The 25,217-nt window shown below is 40.6% G+C and overlaps 1 protein-coding gene across 1 annotated transcript; it reads right to left on the bottom strand.

Moving 5' to 3' along the window:
* Window positions 1-1,646: 1,646 nt before the first annotated feature.
* Window positions 1,647-25,209, bottom strand: NUFIP1 (nuclear FMR1 interacting protein 1; the record flags this gene model as incomplete). Its single annotated transcript, XM_010167722.2, has 10 exons — window positions 1,647-1,982; window positions 4,648-4,880; window positions 6,622-6,750; window positions 11,274-11,536; window positions 15,415-15,507; window positions 22,492-22,568; window positions 22,933-22,995; window positions 23,595-23,699; window positions 24,866-24,954; window positions 25,197-25,209. Coding segments are annotated over 10 exons (1,401 nt in total), but the record flags the coding sequence as incomplete, so codon positions are not given.
* Between the last annotated feature and the right edge of the window lie 8 nt (window positions 25,210-25,217).

The following is a 25,217-nucleotide window of genomic DNA, read 5'->3' as shown; positions in this document are numbered from 1 at the left end:
CCTCCGTGGATTAGAGTCCTTTGCTGGTACTTTCATCCCAGTAAAACTGTAAAAGCCATAAGCAAGTCAGTGAGATTGAGATGGCTCGTGGGATCATCATGGGAAGAGTGAATCATCTGCCTTGGAAATATAAATGTTTATGATCACTGCTTCTATTCTGCACACACATTCTTGAGACACGCAGCTTTTACAAGGGTGTTGATATTTACATAATTCCATAAATTTAGACAGTGCATTACAAATACAATATGTAGTTGTAGCTATAAACAGCAGAGCAGTGGGACAGAATTTTCAACTATTTCTTTTTTTCTGAGCACCACAAATGAGATGTATGGCACAAGTTAAGGAACTAGAGGAGTTATTAGGCAACAAAAAACCCCACGTGAGTCGCTGTATTTTAAACAGTGGAATGGAAGGCTAGACTTCTACCAAAAAAAAAAACAAAAAATAAAGTCAGTCCCTGAGATTTAGCTCCAAAGTTTAACCACGACTAAAAGACAAAGAGTAGATTATGAAATTGAGGTTTTGATAATGGATTATTTTCATTGCAAGTTTTCAGAGTCAATGTGACAAACTAACACCTGCCCTTGACAAGAAGGATTCTGACAAACAAGTGCACAACGTCATCAGAAGACTAAACTTGTTTCTAAACCTTGGCTGATGCTGTTTTAGTGCTCACAACACTACAAATGTGTGCACAAATCTATGAAAAACAAAAAAAATCACTGCATGCTGTAGGAACATCATAACCAAGTAAGACATTCTTCCAGAAGGGCAACTAATAAATTCCCTATGCATATTAAAAAGGGACAAACGGGTAACCTTGGTGAGCTTTCTGAACTTTGATAATATTCTTAATACTACAAGTTTGCTTCAAGAGTTAGATCTGTCAGGCAATTACTGTAACAGTAGTTAAGGGCTAAGGCTTAACACTGGGTACCTGAGCTCCACCAGCAACCTAGCACTGATGCAGTTACTGTATCTTAATCTATTTTTTTTTAAAAAAAGGCTTCTTGCATCAGTCTGCACCCTCATTGCCATTTCTCTGCTCAATTGATAAATTAGTTCAGAGAGGAGGAAACTCGTGGTGCAAGCAGTACTTTTAGAGCCAGGTCAGTTATACCTTCCATTTCATTTTATACTGGATATACTACATTTATATTGGATACATTATATCAATAACAACTGGGGGGGTGGGGGGGAAGTGCACTGAATTACCCTTTCAAAAGCACACTGAAACACTTCTGGAGACTCAGATATTCCCAGACATGCCAGACCATGATTTCACATCAGGAAGATCCATCCTACCACAACACTACTTGGCTCTGGTGATGGACTGACACACATTTCATAACAAGGTAAAACATTCAGAGCTCTGAAGCTCAAAAGTGGGGATCTGCACCTACTCTAGGAAAGGTGGAGCTCTGTGCCACTGCTGCCTTTCTGCTACAGGGAAACACAGCTACTTAATGTGGATGCTGTTTTCACAAGGAAATGGCCACCTCGGGCAGAACAGATCAGAAAAGTGGTTTTAACAGCTCTCAGTATGTACTTCAGTGATTATTTTGCTATACTGATGTCTTTCAAAAAGCAACAGTCAGGTAGAAAACATCAGCCTTTGCTTTACTGTCCACAACAGACATCCTCTACAGTGCTGCTTCACACTGAACTGACGGGGTTTCCCACGTGTCCTCATCTGCCAAGTGAACCATCTGTGAAGTTTGATCCTCGGATGCTTTCTCACCCTGGGCTATTAATAATGCACCTTCTCCTCCTGCTAACTGAAGGTCAGAGCTACAAGAACAATTAGATTCATCCAGCTTGTCCGTCAGAGACTCTGCTGTAGTTGTAGAGGATTGTTCAGTCTCTGTTTCAGCTTCTGGTTCTGTTTTAAAATTAAGTCCAAACACGTTATTTCGGATGAGGTATCGAACACACTGCAAAATCACATTCCTTTCGTGTCGGATGTCCTGGGCCAGCAACTGGAAAAAAAGAAGAAAAGATGATGCACATTTCCCTCTATTGCTCTGTAGCTGATACAAGCCTAGCAGAATGTATGGCTCTACTCAGTAACTTTTAATATCTCAATTTAAATAGTCAGCTCTCCCACACAAGTCCTGGACATACAGAGCAGGAGACTGCCTTACCAGACACAGCACAGGAAAGCCACATATGCTCACATTCACTGCTCCCCCACCAACTTCTGGGCAGCAGCAGGCTGCTAGAGCAGTGCAAGTCAGTGGTCAAACACCACTTCTAGTGACAGAGGCTCATAATGGCCACAATTCACTAAGGAATTTCCTCACCAATTTTCTGACTGTAAATCCATGGAATGGTTTGGATTGGAAGGGACCTTTAAAGGTTATCAAGTCCAACCCCCCTGCAGTGAGCAGGGACATCTTCAACTAGATCAGGTTGCTCAAGCCCCGTCCAGCCTGACCTTGAATGTTTCCAGAAGCCCCGTGGCTTCTACCACCTCTCTGGGCAACCTGTGCCAGTGTTTCACCACCCTCATGATGATGTTCTCCTAATACTATAATACTAAGCCATGCACTCCAGTACATCAGGATAGCTGTGACGCTTTCCAGATTGTACTGTAATTTAATATCACAGGCATTCTTTTATTAGAAAATCCCTATGAGTAAAAGATACTTATAAATACAAAGAAAGGGCATGTTTCATCAGGTACCAGACTGTGGATTTAAATAACAATAACTGGTTTGGGCTATAATCCACCAACCTAAGTCTAGTAGCTTAACCAGAAGGCCTCCCTCATCTCCTTTACCCTCACTAAAGTTCATTTTGATATTTAAAAAAAAAAATTTAAAAAAATCAGCCAGAAAGCTGAAGGACCTTTTGTCATTGCAAGCGTCAGAAGAAATAGTACTCTGAGCAAACAGTAAGTTTAAAGCAAGTGATTAAATCTACCTGATCATTTGCAGGAGATCTGTATTACACATTGCAGGAGATCTAGCTAAATTAGGCTTGTAATGTGGCAGAGAAGCTTTTCTGTTGTTGTTAAAAGTTTCAACAGTGGTTTAACCAGTCACTTTAAAGTATGCACATTTTTCTATTTAGACTAGGTTACCTAAAGGGGGCTACAAGCAGCCAACACTTAAAGTGAGCCTTCAGAAACGTCCCGGCCAAACTAAGGGATGCACATTAGGGCAAAGAAGGGACAGCACAGTGATGTTCTCTTTGACAGACTGGGAAAAACTGCTAAATTCCCTAATGGTCAAATACAGGCACAGATGGGATGGCACCATCACCCTGTCAAAGACTGTATCTTTGCATTACATTTTTTAATGCAGAGGTGAGCATCAGTGGAATGACACTACACAAGCTTTTTATTTTGTCAGCATATAGAATGGCTAAACACACATTACTGGTGGTCATTTGTCAGTGAGCTTGGGGATGACTAAAACATGTTTATTGTAGCCAAGCAAAAAAAACCCACCAAAATGCAATTTCAAAATGGACTATACTGGCAAGCTGCAATTCAGGCTTACAATGTTCTGCTAGCTTCTCTCAGCATGTAGGACTGCATCTCATTTTTTTTTCCCCTCAGAGTCCTCACTGCTTTGATCACCAACAACTTTGAAGAGCAAGAGATAAAGAAAACTGCATGCTTAGGGAGCTACACAAAGGGCAAACACTTCCTTTTCAGTCACTAGGAGATTTAATTCTTGGCAGCAATAGTACTATGTGAAAAAAGGACCATTTCTCTCACATCTTCAGCTTGGGATTTGCCATAATCAGGTATCCCTTGCCTAAGCATCCTGTCCTGTTTCAGAGCCTTGATATCAGTGGCACCCTGCTTTCTCCTGTGTTCTGCCCACAAGTTTTGCCTTGATGGGGGAGATTTATACTGGTTATTTACAGAATCAGAAGGGCAGTGTACCTATCTGATACTGCTTTTGAGTAGTAAATGCAATAAAAGCTTCAAAGTTTTGTTCGTCCTAAAGAAAGCCACCAAGCTCCCAAGTAGGATGCTTTGCACTGTTACTGAGAACAGAATTGTAACACCTTGGACTCACCCCTACAATCCTCTTTTTACCCTTCTGAGACACCAACTGGTACTTCAACTTATCAGTGCTGTCACTTCCTCAGATTGATCTGAACATGCCTACAGAGAAGAAACCCGTGCACGTGCAGATTGCAGCTCAACACCACTCTACGGTTTAAGTCACCAACACCTTCATCAACAAGATCTCTCTGACTGCATCTGAAAAACCTCTGTGCACCCTGATCAGATGACAGCAGCTGAGTAGCAAAGCCAGGAGCAAAGAGAGGAAGATCAGAATAAGGCTGATGGGATCTCACACGAACAAAGCCTACTGGATACTACCAAGGGAGCAGAGAGGGAGGAATAGAAGTTTTGTCCTTTGTGCAGCTCATTTTAGGCACATGATTAAGTCGTCAGCTCTTGCTCACCAAAGTCAGTAATTACCTGAATGTACACCAGGTTATTTCTATTTGTCTGTTTAAGCATCTACACCCTTCTCCAACTGAAACACACACTTTGCTATTTTTAAGACAGGACTTTTGCTAACAGACTGCTCTAACGTCCCACAGGGAAGAGGAGAACCGCTCAGAAATAATGCTACTCGTGTACAGGAGGCGTCATTTTAGCGCTAAAGCCGTTACCATTTCCAGCAGAGTCGGACGGCGCTTTGGAAGGAGAGGTAATGTTCTCTTGCCCCAGTTTTCAGGCCGTCTGCGGGGATGTGCATTTGAATTCGAGCTTCTTAACGTTGTGCCTGCATCTTCTGGATGTTTTTGATTCGGGTTTTGATTCCGAGGAACAGAAGTAGTTTGAGGCGTATTTCTGGGAGCAGCCTGGTTTTTCTCAGCTTTTGCTGCAGTCTTGACAGGGATTTCTTAAAGAAAAAGAACACACTTTCATCTCAGACTTAAAAGTCTCTTTAACATGCTTATATCCCCATGCACTGGCAGTTTGTTAGTACTATTGTTGCTCACATAACCTGATAAGAAGGTGTTCAAGGCTTACTTGGAGGAAGGGAGAGTTTTGTTTGGTTTGAAGTTTCTTCTAAAATACAAAGAATTATTTCTAAACATTCACAGAAAGGAAAACAAGACATTTCAGTTCTGCAATACCAAAAGAAAAATAGAAGTATTTTTCTGAAGGAGATTTTAAAACCTCTGCCTCATTATCACTTAGAAAGTACATTGCCTCTGCTTCTCAGTACAGCTTGCTGCAAATCTGGCTGCTGAGAAAATCATGATACAGTTAGGGCAGAGGATGCCCAAGTTCAACTCCCTGCCTGCTAGACACTCTCTGTAACTTCAGGCAGGTCATCTAGGGCACGTGAGGCAGAGTAACTATCTGCAAAAACAAGGAAGAGTAACAGCGGCTTTGTACAATACACTGATACATACACTCAGAGAAGCACAAAATCTAACTACTAGAGAGTTCAAGTCTTAACTGCAACACCCAGCAGCCTTCTATGGAAAAAGCCCTTAAGGACATGAAAATTAGTCCACAGGGTGAGCACAACAGCTTTTTCCTGGCACTGTGCAAACATGATTTGAAGCAAGAGCAAAGACACGCTGCTTTTTTTCCCCCCCCAACTAGGGGATAAAAGGCTTGGGAAATTTGATGACACACCCTAACCAAAGACATTTTATGCCCCCTCTTCAACCCAGGACATGATGCCGAGAAGAGACAAGCAAAGAGTCTTTCAGGGAACTCTGAGGCTTTCTGAAGTATGTTTTAGGGCTGGGGAAGAAGAAGGGAGGGGACAGGGAAAGGCATTAGATGCTGCACAGGCCAAGTGGACATCCCTGTGCACTGGCCGTCTGCACAAATGCTGTGTTCTGTCTGGGTGCTTCTCTGAGACTGGGAGCTATCACCATACTGGGAACAAGTAATGGCTCACCCAGTAACCCCAGTCACTGCTCAAAACTGGGAGGAGGAAGGAATTGGGAAACAAGAGGAGGAGAGTAATAGCCTATCCTTTTCCCTTCCCCCCCCCCCAGCCTGTCATTACAGTACTAGCATGCACTGTCACTGAAAGCAAACTGGATCTGTACACAGACGGCAAAAACACCCCTGTGCATAACCTTTAACAAGTTTCTTGCTTTCCTTGTATAAGCCTAAAAAGCAACAGGTCAAGACAGCTCTGAATTACAGCACTGGTAGACAGGCCAGAAATGAAAAGGCATTTCCATAGCCAAGTATTTTGGAGATACAACCACTGAACTGCCATTACTTTAACATCTTTGCTAAATGTAAGCCATAGCTTGCATGTTGTATTTTCTTCTACAACACCTTTGATTTCTCTTAAAAGTTTTTCCTCAGGAAACTGTAAATACTATATAGGTTCTGATTGACAACCTGCAGCTTTCAGCAGCTGGGGATACAGCCGTAAAGAGCTACCACTGGGCTACTGTACTCATAAATGCTGTATTTATAGATACACAGGGGCTGGACAATGAGGTGGGAGATAGTAAAGGATCAAATACAGGATAGGTGAAGCCCCCCCTCCTTCCCAGAGCAGGGTAATTTGTGATCAGGTTTTATCACTGCTTGCAGTCCACACCACCGCAGTGACGTAGGGTAGAGGAGGAGAGACGGGCAGAGGACGCGCTCCCACGCACCTTCAGGCTCGGTGTCGGATGTGCTGCCGTAGTTGGCTGACAACGAACTCAGGGCAGAGGTGACCTGCTTGGGAACAACAGTCAATCCCACACTCTCATCTTCAGCTGCTGCTTCGTCCTTGTCAGATTCTGCAGGGAGAGAAAAGGCAAGATGGATTTTTCCCAATACTCCTGTATGCCAACAGCCAACCTTGCTGCTAAATCCCTGTCTCACCACGATACAAGGCTGATGTTGGGCACCATTGCTCACCAACAGAAAAACCCCACATGTGCCTACCCTCTGCAGACATTCAGTGGCAAAGTTGTGTCACCACTGGTTTACAGTCCTGCCATCAAAGCTACAGAAGCAAAAAAATTTCCTGAACAAGAGCCTGGGACTTCTGGTTCTTCCTTCACATACTGAAAATAATTATAGGTTTTATTATCAAATGTAGGTGAAGAAAGAGAGAGGATTTCATAATATGTTTGAAATCTTGCTGGATTTATTCTTTTCCTGCTGGTGAGAAGGATTCAAAAGCCACTCAGGGGCAGGGGAGGAAAGGAGAATTAGGCTCATTCAAAGTGAGAATTTAAGAGCAAGGACACTGAGAATCAAGGCTACATATTAGATAACTGGTTTTCAGCAGTACTACAGACCATTCGATACTTAAATCCCCGCAGAGTACTACAGACATGCACGAGTAAGCGAGGTATTACAGTCTCAAACTACCCCAAAAGACAATACTGGGAAGATAGGAGGCAAGTGAACCAAAAATACTGAATTTGAGAACACTAGGAAAACAGAGCCCTATCAGAAAAAAGATTCCTAAAAATAAACATGCAAAATTGTGATGGCTTTACTTTGAAACAAAGGATTTATATGCATTAAAATCTGGGAAAGACTCTCAGGTGAACAGTGCTAGAACTAGAAGGAAAATTAGGAAATGCTTTTTAGTAATACACTTGCAGACAGATTTAATACATACACACAACACTACTAGGAACATTTTGAGAAACTACCTTGTTGAGACTTCTACAGAAAGACTGGTTGCAATCTTATTTTCACAAAGAACAGGAGTTGTGCCCTCTCCCATCCCTTGTCTAAGCCTGTCCCAGAGAAAACTGCTTCACACTTCTTAAGATTTTACTGAAATAAACACTTTTGAAGTTTTTATTTTGAAATCACAAATTCTTCTCTATTCTCTTATATCATTAAAAACTAGCAATTTGATTCATTGGAGCTCAGGATGTTTGGTAAAACAACTTTTAGATAAATACAGAGGTATTTAAACTTCTAGATAAACACACAAGTATTTATCTAAACTACTTACCTGCCTCTTTTCACTTTGAACTCTTTGAGAAAGGCTGATTCTCACTGATTTGGTAATCATGTCAAAGTGCAATTACATTGGAAGCTCATGCTAAATGCAGTGCATTTTTCCAAGGGAGAATACATAGCACCTGCATATGCTTAAACTACAAAAATACTATTTGCTTCAAGTTATTTTGATTAATTGCTGCGTTTTTCTACCTCATCCAAAATGTTGAGTGCATACTGTAGCTGGGGGCTTTTTATTTTCTTTTAATTTTAAATAATTAGTTTTAATTTACTTTTTATCAAATTCAGAAGACATTTCCTGGAATACATTTTCTCTTTGAGAGTAACACATTTGTAGGAAGCGTTATGCACTACTGCATACAACGGACTGTTTCTGATCAGTAGATCTCAAAATTTTACATTGATGGGCTCATCATCTTACCTTGTTTCTGCTTATAAATAAAGAGGAAAACTTTATTTTCTCATGTTCCATTCAATTTCTTAACTTTGAAGGAACTAGCCACTAAAGAGAATCCAAGTGAAAGCATCATGCAAAAAAGGCATACCCTCTACAGAAAGGACTGCTGCTGTTAGAAAGGTTTAAATACTCCAACAATATGTACCTATACATTAAAATCATGGACTTCAGTTGTATAATTTTTTTTTTAAGTTATACTTAGTTATATTATGTTTGTGATTATTTGTTATGACTATTCCTCAACAGTAAAAAAACCCTGCAACTGGCTTTAATAATGTGTAATCACAGAATCACAGAATGTTGGGGATTGGAAGGGACATCGAAAGATCATCTAGTCCAATCCACCTGCTGGAGCAGGAACCTAAATGAGATCACACAGGAAGGTGTCCAGGCGGGTTTTGAATGTCTCCAGAGAAGGAGACTCCACAACCTCCCTGGGCAGCCTGTTCCAGTGCTCTGGCACCCTCACTGTAAAGAAACTCCTTCTGAAATTTAAGCGGAACCTCCTGTGTTCCAGCTCACACCCATTGCTCCTTGTCCTACCACTGGACATCACTGAGAAGAGCCTGGCTCCATCCTCATGACATTCGCCCTTTACATATTTATAAACATTAATGAGGTCTCCCCTCAAGTCTCCTCTTCTCCAGGCTAAAGAGCCCCAGCTCCCTCAGCCTTTCCTCATAAGGGAGATGCTCCACTCCCTTAATAAGCAAATACTACGTTCCTTTTCTACCTATTATAACAGAAGCTACTAGGCTGTACTGTGGGATAATTAGACTTTTTATCATTAAGTAAAACACAGATGCTGCAGGGAAATACAGTTATATTTAAGTATCCTTGAAGTTTCCCAACACGCAGAGGTTAGTGGAACAAACATTGCATAGGGATGCTGAGTTCTTGTTCCCACTAATTGAAGATTATGTTTTCAAGAGGAAAAACTCAGAATCAGACATCTTTCCAGGGGATCCATTCTAGCCTTGTTGCTAAAAATAGCTAGAGTATAAGTCAGCTTACATGCCATATTCTATGAGTACTGCATCACTGCTGACTATATTATAAATAGTTATATCTGGAGAGTTTATGTTGCTGCCAGCATGTGGAAACAAGATATGCTCACCAAAAAAAACAAAGCAGCGATACTTCAGAGAACACACATATGGAGAGTATCAAGAGTAAATGAGATAATACAGAAAAACTGGAATTAAAATAAAAATGCTGACATTTTAAGTAATTCAGTCAACTCATACAAGGAAATCCATTTATTTTCACAGTCTAAATACTGTTATTTTCAAACCCACTACGTAATATTTAATAGTCTTTAAAAAAATAATTTGGTTGTCAAAGTTGGCTTTGAGCAACCTGGTCTAGTGGAAGGTGTCCCTGCTGATGGCAGGGGGGTTGGAACTAGATGATCTTTAAGACCCCTTCCAACCCAAACCATATGAAAATACTTTATTATATTTTTTTTACTATTTATCTTCATAAAGATTTTCTTATTTTACATATTAGTTTAGCAACCTAAGTTGGTCCAGGTCCTTTGGACTATTGTACATCAGAATGTGTAACACTGCACACAAACTTTATGTCAGCACTTCCAAAAGCCTGACTAGCAAGCAAAAGTTTCAGCATCTAAACTTAAAACAGATGGTATTTCTTTTCCTCTCCTTCCTAAAGTTACGACAGCATCACTTCCCTACATCCCAAACCACCTTCCTGTTGCTGCCTCTCCCAGCTAAGTGTTTTGGACAAAAAAGCATTCCTAGTCAGGAGATTACAGATAAAATAAGATTATTATGGTAAAGTACTTGTTAAAACCAAGATAGAATTGAGGTGGTCCAGAAATTCTCTTGTTTGTTAGCTAAATATTGATTTTTAAAAGCTAGTAATGTATTTTAAAACATACAAAGGTAAGATAAGTAAGTATCTAATATGGTTATTTTTCAGATCCAATACACACCTACATCCTGTCTCCCAACATCATTTTCCATTCATAGCAAGCATTTTTTTATGATACAGAATAAAATTTAATGCTTCTTAATTCTCACAGAAAAATCAGAAAGACACAAAAGTAGTCAGCTAGAATTTCCCCAATCAACTTGGCTTGCAAGCAAACTTATCCAGAAGCGCTTAATGCTGGTGGTAAACATTCTTGTGTTGGCCTTTATAAATTAGAATTTTTCTTCCTCTTCAATTACTTTGTATTTCAGCTTCTTTCCAAACCATATCTCAACTAAGTCTACTAATTTTAGCTCCTCCCACCAGCACATGTAGGCATGAATTCAGCCAGACACACACACACATGTATCTCAATGACCTCTAGACTACTGAGATAGTTTCCTCCATAACAGGTCAAGCCTAACTAGGGCAGAAGCTCCCCGAAATGCAAGATTTAACTCATTTCCTTTAAATAAAGCACTGACCCACTCTTTCAAAACAATCACACTGGGAATTCTCTTAGAGGACCATGTCCTGAACCAGGATCTCTCTCTATGGAAATTTCATTTGAAAGGAAGTTCTAAGTGCAAGTTTTAGGTGTAGGGATCCTACCTTCAACCTCATGACAATGTTGGCCTTGGCACTACTCTAGCCACAATACAGCAAATCCTGGGCTTTTTTGTTGTTAACAATCAGAAGATAAGTACGACAACAGGCTCCTCAGTATTCTTCTCCAAGAATACTCTAAAGCCTTGCATCAATCTTCTGCAAAGAGCTCTCCCATTTTAAACATGCACAGTTAGCCTTCTTTCAATCAAGGATAGAGTTTAAGTGTTTTTGGAAATCCCCAGCTCTCCCCAGAAGTTGCTCATTCCACAAAAGGTCAGTAATCACTCCAGAAGTACCACCTAAAAAAAAGTTCTCCAAGTTCCTTCATCTTACCAGCATCACCATTTGCCAGAAGACTGAGAGGGTCCATGTCCTTCTCATACACCTGCGCTGACAAAGTACGCTGGTTTTCATGTTCCTTTTCGCACACCCCATTTTCTGGTCCATTCACCTCATTTTGAGTTCTATGTGCATTATAATCGCCACCATTTTTCCTAAATTTCTTCCAGAATGGGCGCCTTTGTCTTCTCCTCTGTCTTCCTTGCTGCCCAAGCCTTTCTTCATTTTCTGGAGGTTTCCACATCCCCTTCATTTTGCTGGAGAACAGAAACACAAAGCTCACATAAATGACAGGCTACGAGAACAAAATCAATTGATGTAACCAAACAGCTCAGGTCCACATCTGAGGTTGAGCAACACAGCATGATGCCAGGACTTACTCCAGCTCAGCTAACATGTGGTGACAGACCAGACAGACAGTCACAAGTCATGTCATTGGCAGGGCAATGTGACAAAGCTGGAACCTAAATGAAGAGTTTGAAGTTCTTGACTTTTATCTTAACAAGGCAAAGGGTACACAGGCTAAGCAAGCTCCTTGATGATCTACAGTGTGAGGACATAGTGTTTCCATTTCACATTACGAAGTCAACAAATATTCCCTTCACTTAAGTAATTAAGTCATTCAAAACAGGGGGAACACTGAATTACAAGGGAATCATCTATTATAACCATACTTCCACTGCTGAAGACTCCTTTTTCCAGTCATAGCTCAGAGAAGGATCTTGCTGCACTAAATCCATTCAGCCAACTGACATCAATCGCAACAACTGCCTGCTCCTGCCTCCAACTAACATGCCATTCATCTTTCCCACTTCAGTGGAAAAGGAATAAAATAAACTTTTATCAGGACAATGGATTTCTTAAAACCTGAAACAAAATAACAAGTTCTAAAATATAGGAAGAGCACAGCATGCTGGTTCCACTTATCTTCCATGATCTTCCAGGTATCTTATAAACACAAAACATGTTTATTAGGAAGGTATCTGGAGAGCTTAAACTCTTGTCAAAGTCTACAGATACGAGAACACAGGTGACCTAGACAGAAAAGCAAAATTAGAAGGGACAACCTAAGCTTCCTGAAAATACTTCTTTTCAGACAGGAGAGACTTAATTCAGCAAAACAAGACTGCAACTAATAATCAGCACATTACAATCACAAAAGACATACAAGATCTACTGTCCTGAATGAGCCCCATGGTTCATTCTGCTCAATATTCTCTCCTCCAGCCTCACCTACAGCATGCAGAGGTCCTGTTATCCCTAGTCAACCGTATAATATGATACTTGGGCAAGAGCTTCTTCCTGAAACTTCTCCCTGGGTCTAGAGCCATGTATCTGCAAGGAGAATCTCATATTTCTAACCTGGCACCTTGTCACAGAGAAGCAGCCAATGGAACATGTGAGGAAACAAAAAAGAGCATAAAATCAGGGCAAATAGTCACCTTTCTCCTCGCCTACTTTTCCATAGTGTACCACTCAAAGAGACCCTCTCTCACAAGAGATGTTCCCAAGACACTGTGTCTCATACTGTGGGATGCTGTGTGAATGTCTGGCATCCCTGAAATCTTGCAGCAAGGTGTTAATATTTTGTGAAAAAGGATTCCTTTTGGTTTATCTTCATTCTGATGTCCAAAATGGTCATTTGGTACCCCCATCCTTCTCAAGTTACAAGAAACCATATAACTCCATTCCATTCACCTCTTCCCACCTACGCAGTTTCTCCAGACCTCCATCATACAGCTCGTCCAAGCCACCCACCTCTTTGCGTGTATAGAAACGTCCCCATTACCAACATTCCTCTCCTCCGTATCTTCCAGTCTAATTAAGTCCTTCTTGAGAAGAGAACAGGGCCTACCATAGCATTCAAAATGGCTTCATATTGCAACAAAACATACTTCATTTCATTCTACAGTCATTTCATGACAGTGTCTTAACACTGACTGCTCAGCCCCAACAGCGTCATCCACCATACTGTTGTCATCCTGTGGCACAAGAGGCGAGCCACCACCTTCCTGTGCATCAGTCCCTCAGCCCACAAAAGGAGGCTAAAAGTAGCTCCCATAATTCAATTCCACCTAGACAGAGAACTGCATTTCTGAATTTGTCCAACCAGGCTCTAAATTCAGGACGTTGTAGCATAACTTATACGATATTGAGCAAATATAGGCTCCATTAGAGGTGTTGTTCTTCACCAAGGGTTAAAAACAACATTTTGATTTCCCTAGGGCCTCAGATACCCAGAAAGACACCCCAAGGTCACAAACACATCCCAACAAATGGCTTCTGCCTTCCCCTTGTGAAGGATATACTACTCTTCACTTCCCGTTTAGAGGGGATAAAGAGCCATGCGCTATTAATCAGCTGTTGCAAGACACCAGACAGACTACCAAAGTGGTCCTTCTGCCTCTCTAATCTCACAGGCGGGGATGCTGAGAATTAGCAGTTGCAAAGCACTTCAGAGAACCACAAATGGAAAGTGCCATATAAGTGTTAAGTATCTAATCCTCTCTAAATCTTACTTAGCCATTTGCTTTTATAGTACAGCTGGCACAGAACAAGCTGTATGCTATTTTTGCCTCATGCATCACTAAATTTGCCAGATAAGCACCAATTCCAGAATCTTTACTGTTGACATACAAAGCAGAAATGACAGCTTTTTGGACAATTCATCAAGTCTATAGTGCTAGCAGCTCAGGGAAGGGAGGGAAGGGGAGGAAAGAAGAGATTTCCAAAATCAACCAGAGTTAAAGGTTACTAAGTGAAAGCAAACAACCTATAATTTTGAGGGTTTTTTTTTTCCCCAAAAACAATTTTCCAGATAAAAAGTTACTCACAAATGTAGTAGTATGGAATTGCTGATGGACTTTTAAGACTACCTAGTGCATCTGACTCAGTCACAAGAGTTACCAAACAAATCTGTAGATGCCAAAGTTCATTAATGTGACAAGCAAAACTCATCTTTGCTTGTAAGAATCTCCAAACATAATATTATGTTCGTTTCTAGCTTTAGTCTCACTGCCTAGGTTCCGTTCCTTGGGTCCAAATCACTTCTGCAACTTTATATCCTTTGAAAGAAGTTTTACTTCAGTCTTTTACAAACCTTTCCTTCCAAAGTTATGAAAGGTAATTGGTTGGAGGAGGTGGCTAAATGTTGGGTCTTCTGAAGCACGTGCTGCACCAACATAATTTGCACTGTCACCATTTAACAAGTTACACTAGCCTGACATGAACCCTATTGCACACTAGTTCAACCACTTTACCATGGTGCAAGTTTTATTTTTAGTGTCATCTCCTATTGGGGAAAAAAAAAAAAAAAAGAAAAAAAAAAGAAAAAAGCTCCAGCTTCACTTCCATGCAGCAGCAAATGGTATTCAGCAAGAGCCCCTTGGAACTGAGTCTGCTCCTACCTTCCAGCTCAGTTCTTCCAGTTTAAACAAGTGATACTCTAGGAGCGTGGATCATTCTAACTTTTTTTTTTAAAAAAGTCTTTCCACAAGCCTTATAGTAGAGCTAATGAAGTTAGTTGGTTCCACATAACACTGACGGGAAGAAAAAAGAACAAAGGCCATACTGGAAAGTAATTCCCAATATAAGGGAGAGAACAGATGAAAATCCAAGAGGAGTAAGTCTTAGGCTCAGAACAAAAATAGCAGATAGATAAAGATGATGGTGGGTAGAAGAAAGAAGTAGCATTAAAGCTATATAAAGTTAAATCTTCCTCCCCTCTTCACTTATTATTGATTTATCATCTGTAAGGAGAGAGTAAGAAGCCAAATCTGCCCACAAAATCTCTCTCGGCCATTTTCAGGCATTAAAGGATTAGACCATGTGGATTCATTATGTTGTGTGACTTCCGTCCCCATTCTTTCTTTTTCAGAGACCAAGGTAATGCTGAACAGTCCCTAGAATGTGGTTTTCTCAAACAAGGCAGCAAGAACAGACTTCTAACAATTATTATTTAACTGAAGTGGATTATGAACATTACATCTGCACTTTGTCAAATGACCTGTCCTCTGCCAACGGGCAGCTAGATCGTGCGCACAGTAGAAGCAGTAAGTGCTGGGAGATCACAGTACAAGAGTATACTCCTGAACTCATTCAGAAGAAAGTAACAAGGTTGTTTCAAAATGCTTACCCAAACTGTTGGGTAGTCAGCACTTCTCCTCTTTCTTCCTTCTCCATCTGCATCGCCTTCTTCCTTTCAATATTGGACAATGTAGGAAAATTTCTAGAAGAAAAAAAATTCACTGACTCATAATTCACTGTACTTCATCAATCACCCCTTTACCAAACCAGCACCCTCTATAAATGTAACAGATTTTTAAAATGCTTCATATAAGTTTAGCAGACTGTTTCCTTCTTAAAAAAGCATCAGTGAAGAAAAGAAACCTGAGTGCATTTATGCTTACATACTGAGATAAAAAAAAAAAACAACAAACAACCCAAAAAACCAAAACCAAAACAAAAATCTACCAAATTGGCATGATTAGATTTACCAAATCATCAAACAAGCTACAGACAGTTAGGTTACACTTATGGACCCCCTGCCTGACTCTCACAGAGCAGCACGATTTAGTCCTGCAATTGTATTTTTATAGTGCTTCAACCGGAGTATTTGAATTATCTTAAGAAGTACAACATGCCTTTAGCAACTCAACTGCTTACTTCTTGTAATATCAAAAAAAGGGTGTAAGAACAGCTTCCGGGTGCATGAGATGCCTTTCATGTGACAGCTGGGGAAAAGCACACGAGTTTCCTCTTGAGCAACATTCAGTATTGAGCTCACACACTGACCTCTAGTTCACCAAAATTACTGTCCCTTTTTAATTCCAGCTTCCAGAAAAATTGCTAAGTCATGCAGATCAAAACAAATCCACTGTTATAACCATCTCTCAAACCATCCCTTTCTTCCATTCCCCACCTCCCTCCCCATCCCTCCCTAGGGATTAATGCCACGCTGGTTCTAACATGCAAAGCCTGCTGCAAATTACCACCAAAGCCCAAAAACGGCTATGCTAGTTGCTCTGTAAACATCACTTAGCTAAATCCCAGTGCTTTGAGATAAAGGTGTTAGATGAGAAACACATGCACACCCCCACCAGCTTCTGGATAGAAACACAAAGTATTAATATTTGATAAGTCTATTAAAATGGAGTAACAAGAAACTAAGGACATCTGCTCAGTATATATAGCTATCAAAAAGGACACATATCTTTCCGTAAATATTTAATCTTAGCACGTGCATCTTCCCCATTTTACAACACGAACGTTAAATGTCACATTAATACCAGACAGCTTCAACCACACACCAAGGGAAAAACAGGAGAAGTACTTCCTACAAGACACACCTGAACACGCTAAAGAACTTGTCTCCTTTAAGAGGATTTGAACATGAGCTGTCAACATCTATTTTCATTGGATTTCTCCCAGAAATCTGCCACAAAGCTCAAGCGAGCACAGGGATGGGATGTTTCACCTCCGCTCCTCCCCATCAGCTACGTTTGTTCATCCATGTTGTAACACTCCCAGCACACAGCAAGTGTGCAATGAATTATTTAATCTTAAGAGCTTGACACTGACAAAGACCCCTGTGCTTGGCACCTCTCCTCAGTTTTAGGATAAGGTGCTTTCCTTCACATGAGTACGGCTCACAGGAGGAGAGAGTGCTATAAAATAAGCAATTATGCTCAAAAGAGCCCCAAGTTTGTCTTAGACTTTTTTTTTTTAGACATAAGGGAAGACCCTTAATCCTGGAGCAAAGGAGTCTTCAAAGTGCTCCTGTAGTTATGCTGATTAAGGACATATTCAGACACGCTGTCTCAACGTGATTTGAGCCATGACTGCCTCCCACTTTCATTCCTGTGAGTTACCACTCCCTCCACCGAGCCATCTGAATGGACTCCACAAATGCTTTCAGTTCGATTCACTGCCAAAACAGACAGATTTCTCCTAAACCACCCTTCCAGTTGACACAGGCAGTAACTAACAGCTAAAGAGCTCAATTTGTAAGTCTGAGTATGCCTGCAAAAGCACATCTGGAGGTACTTGTAGTGCCTGTGTTTATTTTTTCCAGCTATTTTCAAATGTTAAATAGCATTTTACCCACTGCCTTTACCTTGTGCAGAAAATGTACCTATTTTCACAGCACAAGTGCAGTGTTTCATCTCATTCACAATGAGCAAATGAACATTTGATAGTTTATTCCTCTGTATGGCAGACATTGCAAACTTTACTATCTAAGGACAGTCACAAATTACTCAAGAGAAGTCACAAATCAAAGAGATTAATTTTTTTACAGAAAATTAATTTAATTAATTTTTTTACAGAAAATTCTTATTCAGGAAGGCTAAATTTAGAAAGACTGCTCCTGAACAGAGGTGTGACAAAGCAGAAGGAAGAGCCTATACTGAATCTCTTTATATAAAAGGCCATGTGTTAAAATCCAATGAGCTAACTTGGGTTTAAATCCTGCTCAGAAGGCATCCCCTCCTTGCCCCCTAACAAAATGAGGTTCTTAATGTTAGCTACGAACATCACTGAAGTAAGAAGAGGTAGCCCAGCATTTAGGGCCTGCAAACAACTTGTCAGAGCTTGAATACAGACAGCTTAATCAGTTACCACAAAGTCATTAAGAATTTAAACTACTCATTGTAAAAAAGGGAGTTAAAACCAGGATGTGATGGTCTGGCACAGTAGATTTCATGAAGGAGTCAGTACTGCCCAAGAAGGCAGCCCCATTTCTCAGCAGCTGTTTCCAACCACAGACACTTCTATAATCCAAACTGGAAGTTTTTCAGTATAAATTGTCAGGATAACAAGAATAAACTGGTTTTCATGCTAAGACAAGTAAATTACATATATACCAACAAAATGACATGCAAGTAAAGGATACCCTAAGCTTCCAGAGACAGGGAATGGTGACACAGAGCATAATCACTAACATGTGTGTCTTAGCAACTAGATTTCGCCCCCCCCCAATAAATGAGTGCACTAGCCAGTCTCATACACGCTGCATAGGCCAGCGTACCCCATCTTGCTCACAGAAGCATCAGAGTAACCCAGCTCTTGGCAAGCACTGGTAAAACAGAGCTTTGCAAATGTCTAACAGAAAAGACCTGTTTCTACAGCAGTTTACACAATGAATTTCTCAGTCAAGAACTATACAATTTGTCACCTTTACAGGAACAGCACTGTTATCAAATTGCCTCAATAATTTCTTGAGCTGGTCTTGATTTCACATGTGGAACCGACAGCAAAGGGGACATGGACAGCCCAAAGGGAACAGACAGCCCAATAGAGAGCTGATAAAATCTTGGTTTAAGACTTCCAGGCATTTTATCGAGCATGCATCTCTAGTGTGATTTTACCATACCTTAGCTGAGGCAGTTTTATTGCTAATCCATCCCTGCAGTTCAGGGTAAACTTCTTTGTATCTATATTTACCTTGATGTACCAACACATTTCTTCTACTTTGCTTCATCTTCTCCGCTTTTACCAGGTGCTACGAAGTTATTTTCCTTATTACATATGTAACTACTATGAATACAAGACCAGAGAGGATTCCAAACTACTGTAGGATTATCATTATTCAACTAGAGAACCACAAAATTAATTGGAGTGGTGTGGTTGACAGTATCAGCCTTCATTCATTAAGCACATGCTCCACCTATGAGCTGTATTGCAAGGAAATACAGCAGTTAATCCCTAACAACAACAACAACAAAAGATTAAAAAAAGGGGGAGAGTAGGGGGAGAATTTACAAAGAACACACAAGATCAAGAAAATCCTTCAATGTTATATTAGGACCTAAGCAAAAGTAAGTTTAACTACTTGCTTTAGCACCAGAACACCCTTGCCATATCCTTTCTAATAACCTTTGCTCAAGAAGAGTTGGTTAGAAACAAGTAGGCTGGGGAGACACTTCTCTCACTTGGGGAGAAGGGAAGACAGCACTACCTCATTCTGACATATTAAGGAACTGCATTGTAGATAGTTCCCTTTAAGCTTGTGTTTAAGAAAAAGTATGCTGAAACCAGCATATTCCTCAACTTTTGGAAGGGACAGGAAAAAAAAAAAACCAATAAAAGTAATTGTAATCACCAAAGTTGATGTCAGACTTCACAACCACCTGTCTGCAAAACATAGGGGAAATCCTGAAATCCCGTGGAACTTCATCTCTACTGCTGTTTGCTTAATTAGACTGCCTGGCTCAGCAGGTTCAATGGGCCACAAACCATTCAGGAGTCTTTTAGGTAAGCAGAGATATAAAGGCTTCAGCAATGAACAGGGCATTGTACAGAATCAGACAGGAAAGCAGCACGCCAGCCCAGCTTACTTCATCTAGAGATACTTGCTCCTTGCCAGCTCTCCCCCTTCTCTTCCCTCTGTGTTGAGTAAGGCTGCATTTTAAACACAGGCTCTTTCTAAAAGATTTTAAGCAGGATACACGACTAAGCAACACAGCAGTTAATTAAGAAGAAAAATCTCAGCTCTGTACGTAATTATTTATAATGGCTGAAAGAACAAGACAGGAATGTTAGGGATGTAGCATGGAAACACGTGTTAAATCACTGCAACCTAATTAGAAACAAACTACTAATGACCTAAAAAGATTAATTCTTAACTCTGAGTGGAGCTTCTAGACAAAAAAAAAAAGGTTTTTTCCTGTCACCATAAACCAAAACTGCCTAACAGCTCAGACTCCCTCTGGTGTCCTTTTTTTCTATACAATGCAAGGTTTACTGTGAGTCAACAAGAGACCTTGAGTACTAAACTGATGTTTTGCTGGCAACCCAATTAATACTTCACAAAAGTTTCAGCTGGGTTTCTCTCTCTTTTTTTTTTTTTAATAACAAGGAAAAAAAAAAATAGAGGATGTTAGTACTGGGTCCTTGCTGTACAAAAAGTAACAAAAGCCACCCAGGTAGTCATTCTACACCCATTCTTTATAGCTAAAGAAGATGCCCACAGAAGGACTGAAGTACCAAAATAAGCTACAGCACTACTCCATCTAGTGGCCTTGGCTTAGGAGGTCCTAATTCCATATTGCCTTTTTCGGTTGGTGGTTGTGACTACAAGACTTTATTTCCACTGATTTTACCGTGCTGCATAAACAAAGGCTTTCAGCAACGTTGTACCACAGCCAAATTCTATTCATCTGTAAAAAACGAACAGTATCCACCATGAGATTCTCTAGAAACTCAGCAAAAACAGTCTCAGGCAGAGTATCATCATTACAACTAAGTGTAGATAAATGTTGCTTTGACTCTCAGCACTCACTCCCCAGGCAAAGTTACCTAAAACACGACTACATTCAATTCCTGCTTCCCTAATTTTCTAGTAAACAGTAGAGGACGCACTGACATACACACCTTAAACATAATTTCAACACTTAAACCTTAGCACCAGCCACTAGACAAGAACTCTCCCAAACACTTCCCAAAACAGGAAAGTGTATGCAGAGTTGAAAATGAGTAGCAAAGACTCTGCACACAAGTACTGATGTTTTTCCTTGGAGCTACTGTTAGAAATAAGGTGTAGGCCACCAGACAGACAAATCTAAGGACACTTTGGTTTTTGCCAACCTGCTTAACAGTTCATATTGTAAGTAATGAAGATGTATTAAGTATCACTTGGTGGGGGGGAAGGACAGCAATATGTAGACTGGAAGCAAATAAAAACCCAAGCCCTCAAGTATCTTTTCAGTAAGAGGAAACTTTGGAACCAAAACTAATCTAACACCAAACATGTACTTGAACAGATGACAAGCAGTTTTTGTCTGGTTAACCACGGCATTTTAAAGATAGCAGAAAAGAAATTTTTGTTTCTGTATCAACAAGAGCAATTATAAAAGAGAGGAACTAACAGATTATCTTCAGTTGTAAGAAAACAAACAGCAAGTGCAACAGTTGACTGCTGTGATGTGCTCACATAGCGACATAGTGATCAGACTTCCCTTTGCCTTTCTGAAATTTACAGGAAAAGCTGAAACCACGTCCAAAGGAAAGTTAGAACAGGGATGAACTTACATGGGTATAAATTTTGCCTCTCAATACAGCAAAAAGTGATGGGAGGCAATAAAAAAAAATTCCTACCATACATTCCACTCAATTTTCTCTTTTACAAAGCCACTGTGTAAAAACTTAAGGAAAAGGTTCAAAAATAGAATGCATTAACATTGCTTTCTGACATAAATGCAAGCTGGATTCATCAGTAAGACTGCATCACACAATTGGGATTATTTTCATTTAAAAAAAAACCCAAAACCCACAAAAAACCCCCCACAAAAAAAACCCAGGTGTCTAGCACACTGCCCAAGTTCACCAGCAGTGATCTTGCAATTAAATTTGTATCATTTCTCATTCTGCATATAGGACTCTTGCTCACAGAAACAAAACCTGTGTACTGATCACTCTCAAGACTATATTCTAAGTCAGGAAGAGAAGTGAGGAAAGCCTACAGCATCCTTCACCTGCTGGAAAAGGGCAGATTTTAAGCTACTCAACTCTGAGGAAAAAAAGAAGAAATCAGTGGGATAAGGTCTATGGGAAGTACAGTGTGAATTTCTAAACACTTCAATGCTGGTCAACAAGAGTTATACCACCTCACATCACAGAATGAGAAATACTGCTAACATTGGAACTCGACCTTGCACTTTAGGTACGATGCAAGTTAGACTACCCGAGTCAGCATCATTCAGGGATTCTGTTCTCTTTCAGTAGAAAAGTCAAGCAATGCAGAAAGCTCTTAAAAATTTTGAGAGCTCCCTGTTGGGGTCTACTGGGACAACTTCAGCTGTGGAGATTTGCACACAGTGGGATGTATTAGAATTACAGTCAGTACAATAGTTCCAGATTTCTTAGCTATTAAAAAAAAACAGCAAACACACACACATTTCTGATGTAAAATGATGAGGTTAAAAGGAAGGAGCCATTTATCTAACCTGGGGTACCAAAGCAAACGTCCGTGGAAGCTACTCCCTTCTCAGTGCACATCTTGCCTTCTATTTTAATCACCCAAATTATTAGGCTCTGTAGCTCGCACCCTCCTGGCTCAGGCATCCTGACACGTACCACTACTGCAGGAGTTTTGCAGAGTCAAAGGAACAGCAGTAGCAGTAAAGCAGGTGCTACTGCTGCCTTTCAGCTGTCATCTGACCATCACACAGGAAAACACAGTAAAACAAATTCACAGGTCACAAGTCTTACTCACTTTTTTCTTTCTTCTCTCCATCTGGCAATCTCTTCTGGACTATCTAATTTTATTCTTTTAGCACCAGGTGCATGTGCCTGAGGAAAAAGTATTTCATAGGCATTTAAAAGGGGAAGGAAAAACCACAGAAGAAAAGAAAAAATGCATCATTCTGTCAACTATAGTAGTCTCACATGGTTTCCATCTCCAAAAGTGGGTTGAGACTGCACACAGTGCTTACAAAATGAATCAATTAAAAAAAAAAAAAAAAACAAAACAACAAACAATCCCACAAGATAGTATTCAACATATTTTCACCCACAAGACTGTCTTACAACAGCTTCTGCTCAGAGGTGATAAGTTTTCCTTCCAGAAGGATGAAAGCAAGCCTCTGAAGAACGAGAAAAGGGACTGCAATAAAGACTGCACAGAGTTATATTTTGGGCCCAGGGGAACACTTACGTTCTTCCAGTGTATCTGAACTATCTTCTCATGTGCGCTGAAACTGCAGCCTTCTTCTGTACACTGCAAGGTAACGGGGAGAACTTAAGCCACACCAAGTTACACAAGCAAACTACAAACAAGCATTCCAGCGGCAGATGCCTGGACAGTTAGTTCCACAGAACTTTTAAGCTACCCAGTTTCAAAACAAACACGACTGTAAAAACAGTAAGAAGGGATAATGTACTTTTAAATTTCATCTGACTTTAGAGTAACCTGTGAAGCCAACATATCTGATAATTGGAGATAACGTGAAGTTAATTTAAGAGAAAGGTTTGCAAGACTCTCCAATTTCAAATTTTGATATTTCTTTGCAACAAAGGAGCGGATTTTTAAAATACGTTTTCCACACAAGGTCTTTTCACACAAAAATTTTACGTCCTATACTGATGTCACTGGGGTGACTTCACAAGAAAGACATTAAAATTACCTCAGCAATAAAACAAAAAATAGAACTGAGACCTCCCCTACACACAGCACTGAGAGAAAATCCTCTACTAATACTTTTTGTAGCTCTGGAATCTCTTTGTTAAGTCTTCCGTTCAAAGCGTAACTAGAGCTACTACTTAACAGGCACAAAATTAAGAATCAAAGTGTAAACAAAACAAGCCAAACTCATCAACCTGTTTATGTTGTGAAATATGTTCGTCATACTTCTCCTGGTTTTTATAGCCACGGTCACAGGTATCACAATAATGAGAAAAAACTGGCTCTTTTTTCTTTTTGTTCTGAAAAAAAAAAATAAAATAAAAAAAGAAATCACCTCAAGACTGCAGTTACAAGATTATAAGGTATTCCCACTTTTAATTAGGTATGAAACATTACTGTGAGTATTTTTGTTAATAAATCAATTAAAACATGCTTCACAAGTTTCAAAGACAAGTGAACATAACATGAAAGTGAAGTTCAAATCACTTATCTGCCAAACAAAGCACCCTGCACTCGGCTCTTTCCACTACCACCTTTCCATCAGTTATTGCTCTGCACACACACCAGGCTGGCACAGATTTGTTGAGGGCTGGGGGGAAAGCTTGGCTACAGCCCTGAGCCTCTTCCCTATCAAGTCAGACCATGCCCATTCTCATATGACATATAAAAGCTCAGAGGGCAGCAGGGACCCTTCCTTCTCCCACAGCACACCAGGGTGATCTGGCTGTCTGGCCTTGACAATATAACTGAGAGCTAATGCAATTCAGGCATCCAGGCATCGCTGTGTTAAGCACTTTTTAAAAGTAAACCTGTGTTAGAATTTGGTTGAAATGTATCTTTCTTTCAAAGGGCTCAAGATTTGCAGACTGGTTGTCATACATTTGTACTCTTGTAAGGGCTAGAACGTGAAACAAGAGTATGGGGTCCCTGTGGTACCAGGAGACAAGTCCCACACAGCTGCTACCACCACAGAATGACAGAATGGTTTGGGTTGGAACAAACCTTTAAAGGTCACCTAGTCCAACCCCCCTGCACTGAGCAGGGACATCTTCAACTAGATCATGTTGCTCAGAGCCCCATCCAGCCTGACCTTGAACAGTGACGGGGCATCCACAATTTCTCCGAGCAACCCGTGCCAGTGTCTCACCATCTTCATTGTAAAAGTTTTCTTCCTTATGTCCAGTCTAAATCTATCCCCTTTTAGTTTAAAAGTATTGCCCCTTATCCTAGTGCTACAGGCCCTAATAAGAAGTTTGTCGCAATCTTTCTTATAGGACCCACTTAAGTACTCATAGCCCACAATAAGGTCTCCCCAGAGCCTTCTATTCTCCAGGCTGAACAACCCCAACTCTCTCAGCCTTTCTTCACAGGAGAGGTGTTCCAGCCCTCTGACCATTTTCCTGGCCTCTCTGGACTCGTTCCAACAGGTCCAGGTCTTTCTTGCACCGAGAACCCCAGTCCATACCTTTGGCTTGTTATTTTCTTCTGGAAAACGTTTACTAAATCCAGGTGCTTGCTTGCCTTGCCACTTCTGGGAGAAATTGCCATTTCCACCTTCAAAAAAAAAACAAAACAAAAGAAGTAAGCAGTTATACATACAGCAGGTAAAACACAACCACCGCTACCTCGATGGGCCTGCCGTGGCAGGGAAGAGATGAGATGGGGCTGCACGACAGCACGGCACATGCTTGTGGGGTGGGGCCCCCCAAGTGCTCGGGACAGCCCCAGGGTCCCTGCCGGTGAGGGATGAGGAGGAGCCCATGGGCCCGAGAGACGACTTTCCCCGCACCCCTCACCAGCGTGCGGGCCCTGGGGTT

Source organism: Antrostomus carolinensis, unplaced genomic scaffold, assembly GCF_000700745.2.
Source record: "Antrostomus carolinensis isolate BGI_N321 unplaced genomic scaffold, ASM70074v2 scaffold25705, whole genome shotgun sequence".
NCBI lineage: Eukaryota > Metazoa > Chordata > Aves > Caprimulgiformes > Caprimulgidae > Antrostomus > Antrostomus carolinensis.
This window is presented reverse-complemented; position numbering and strand designations above follow the sequence as displayed.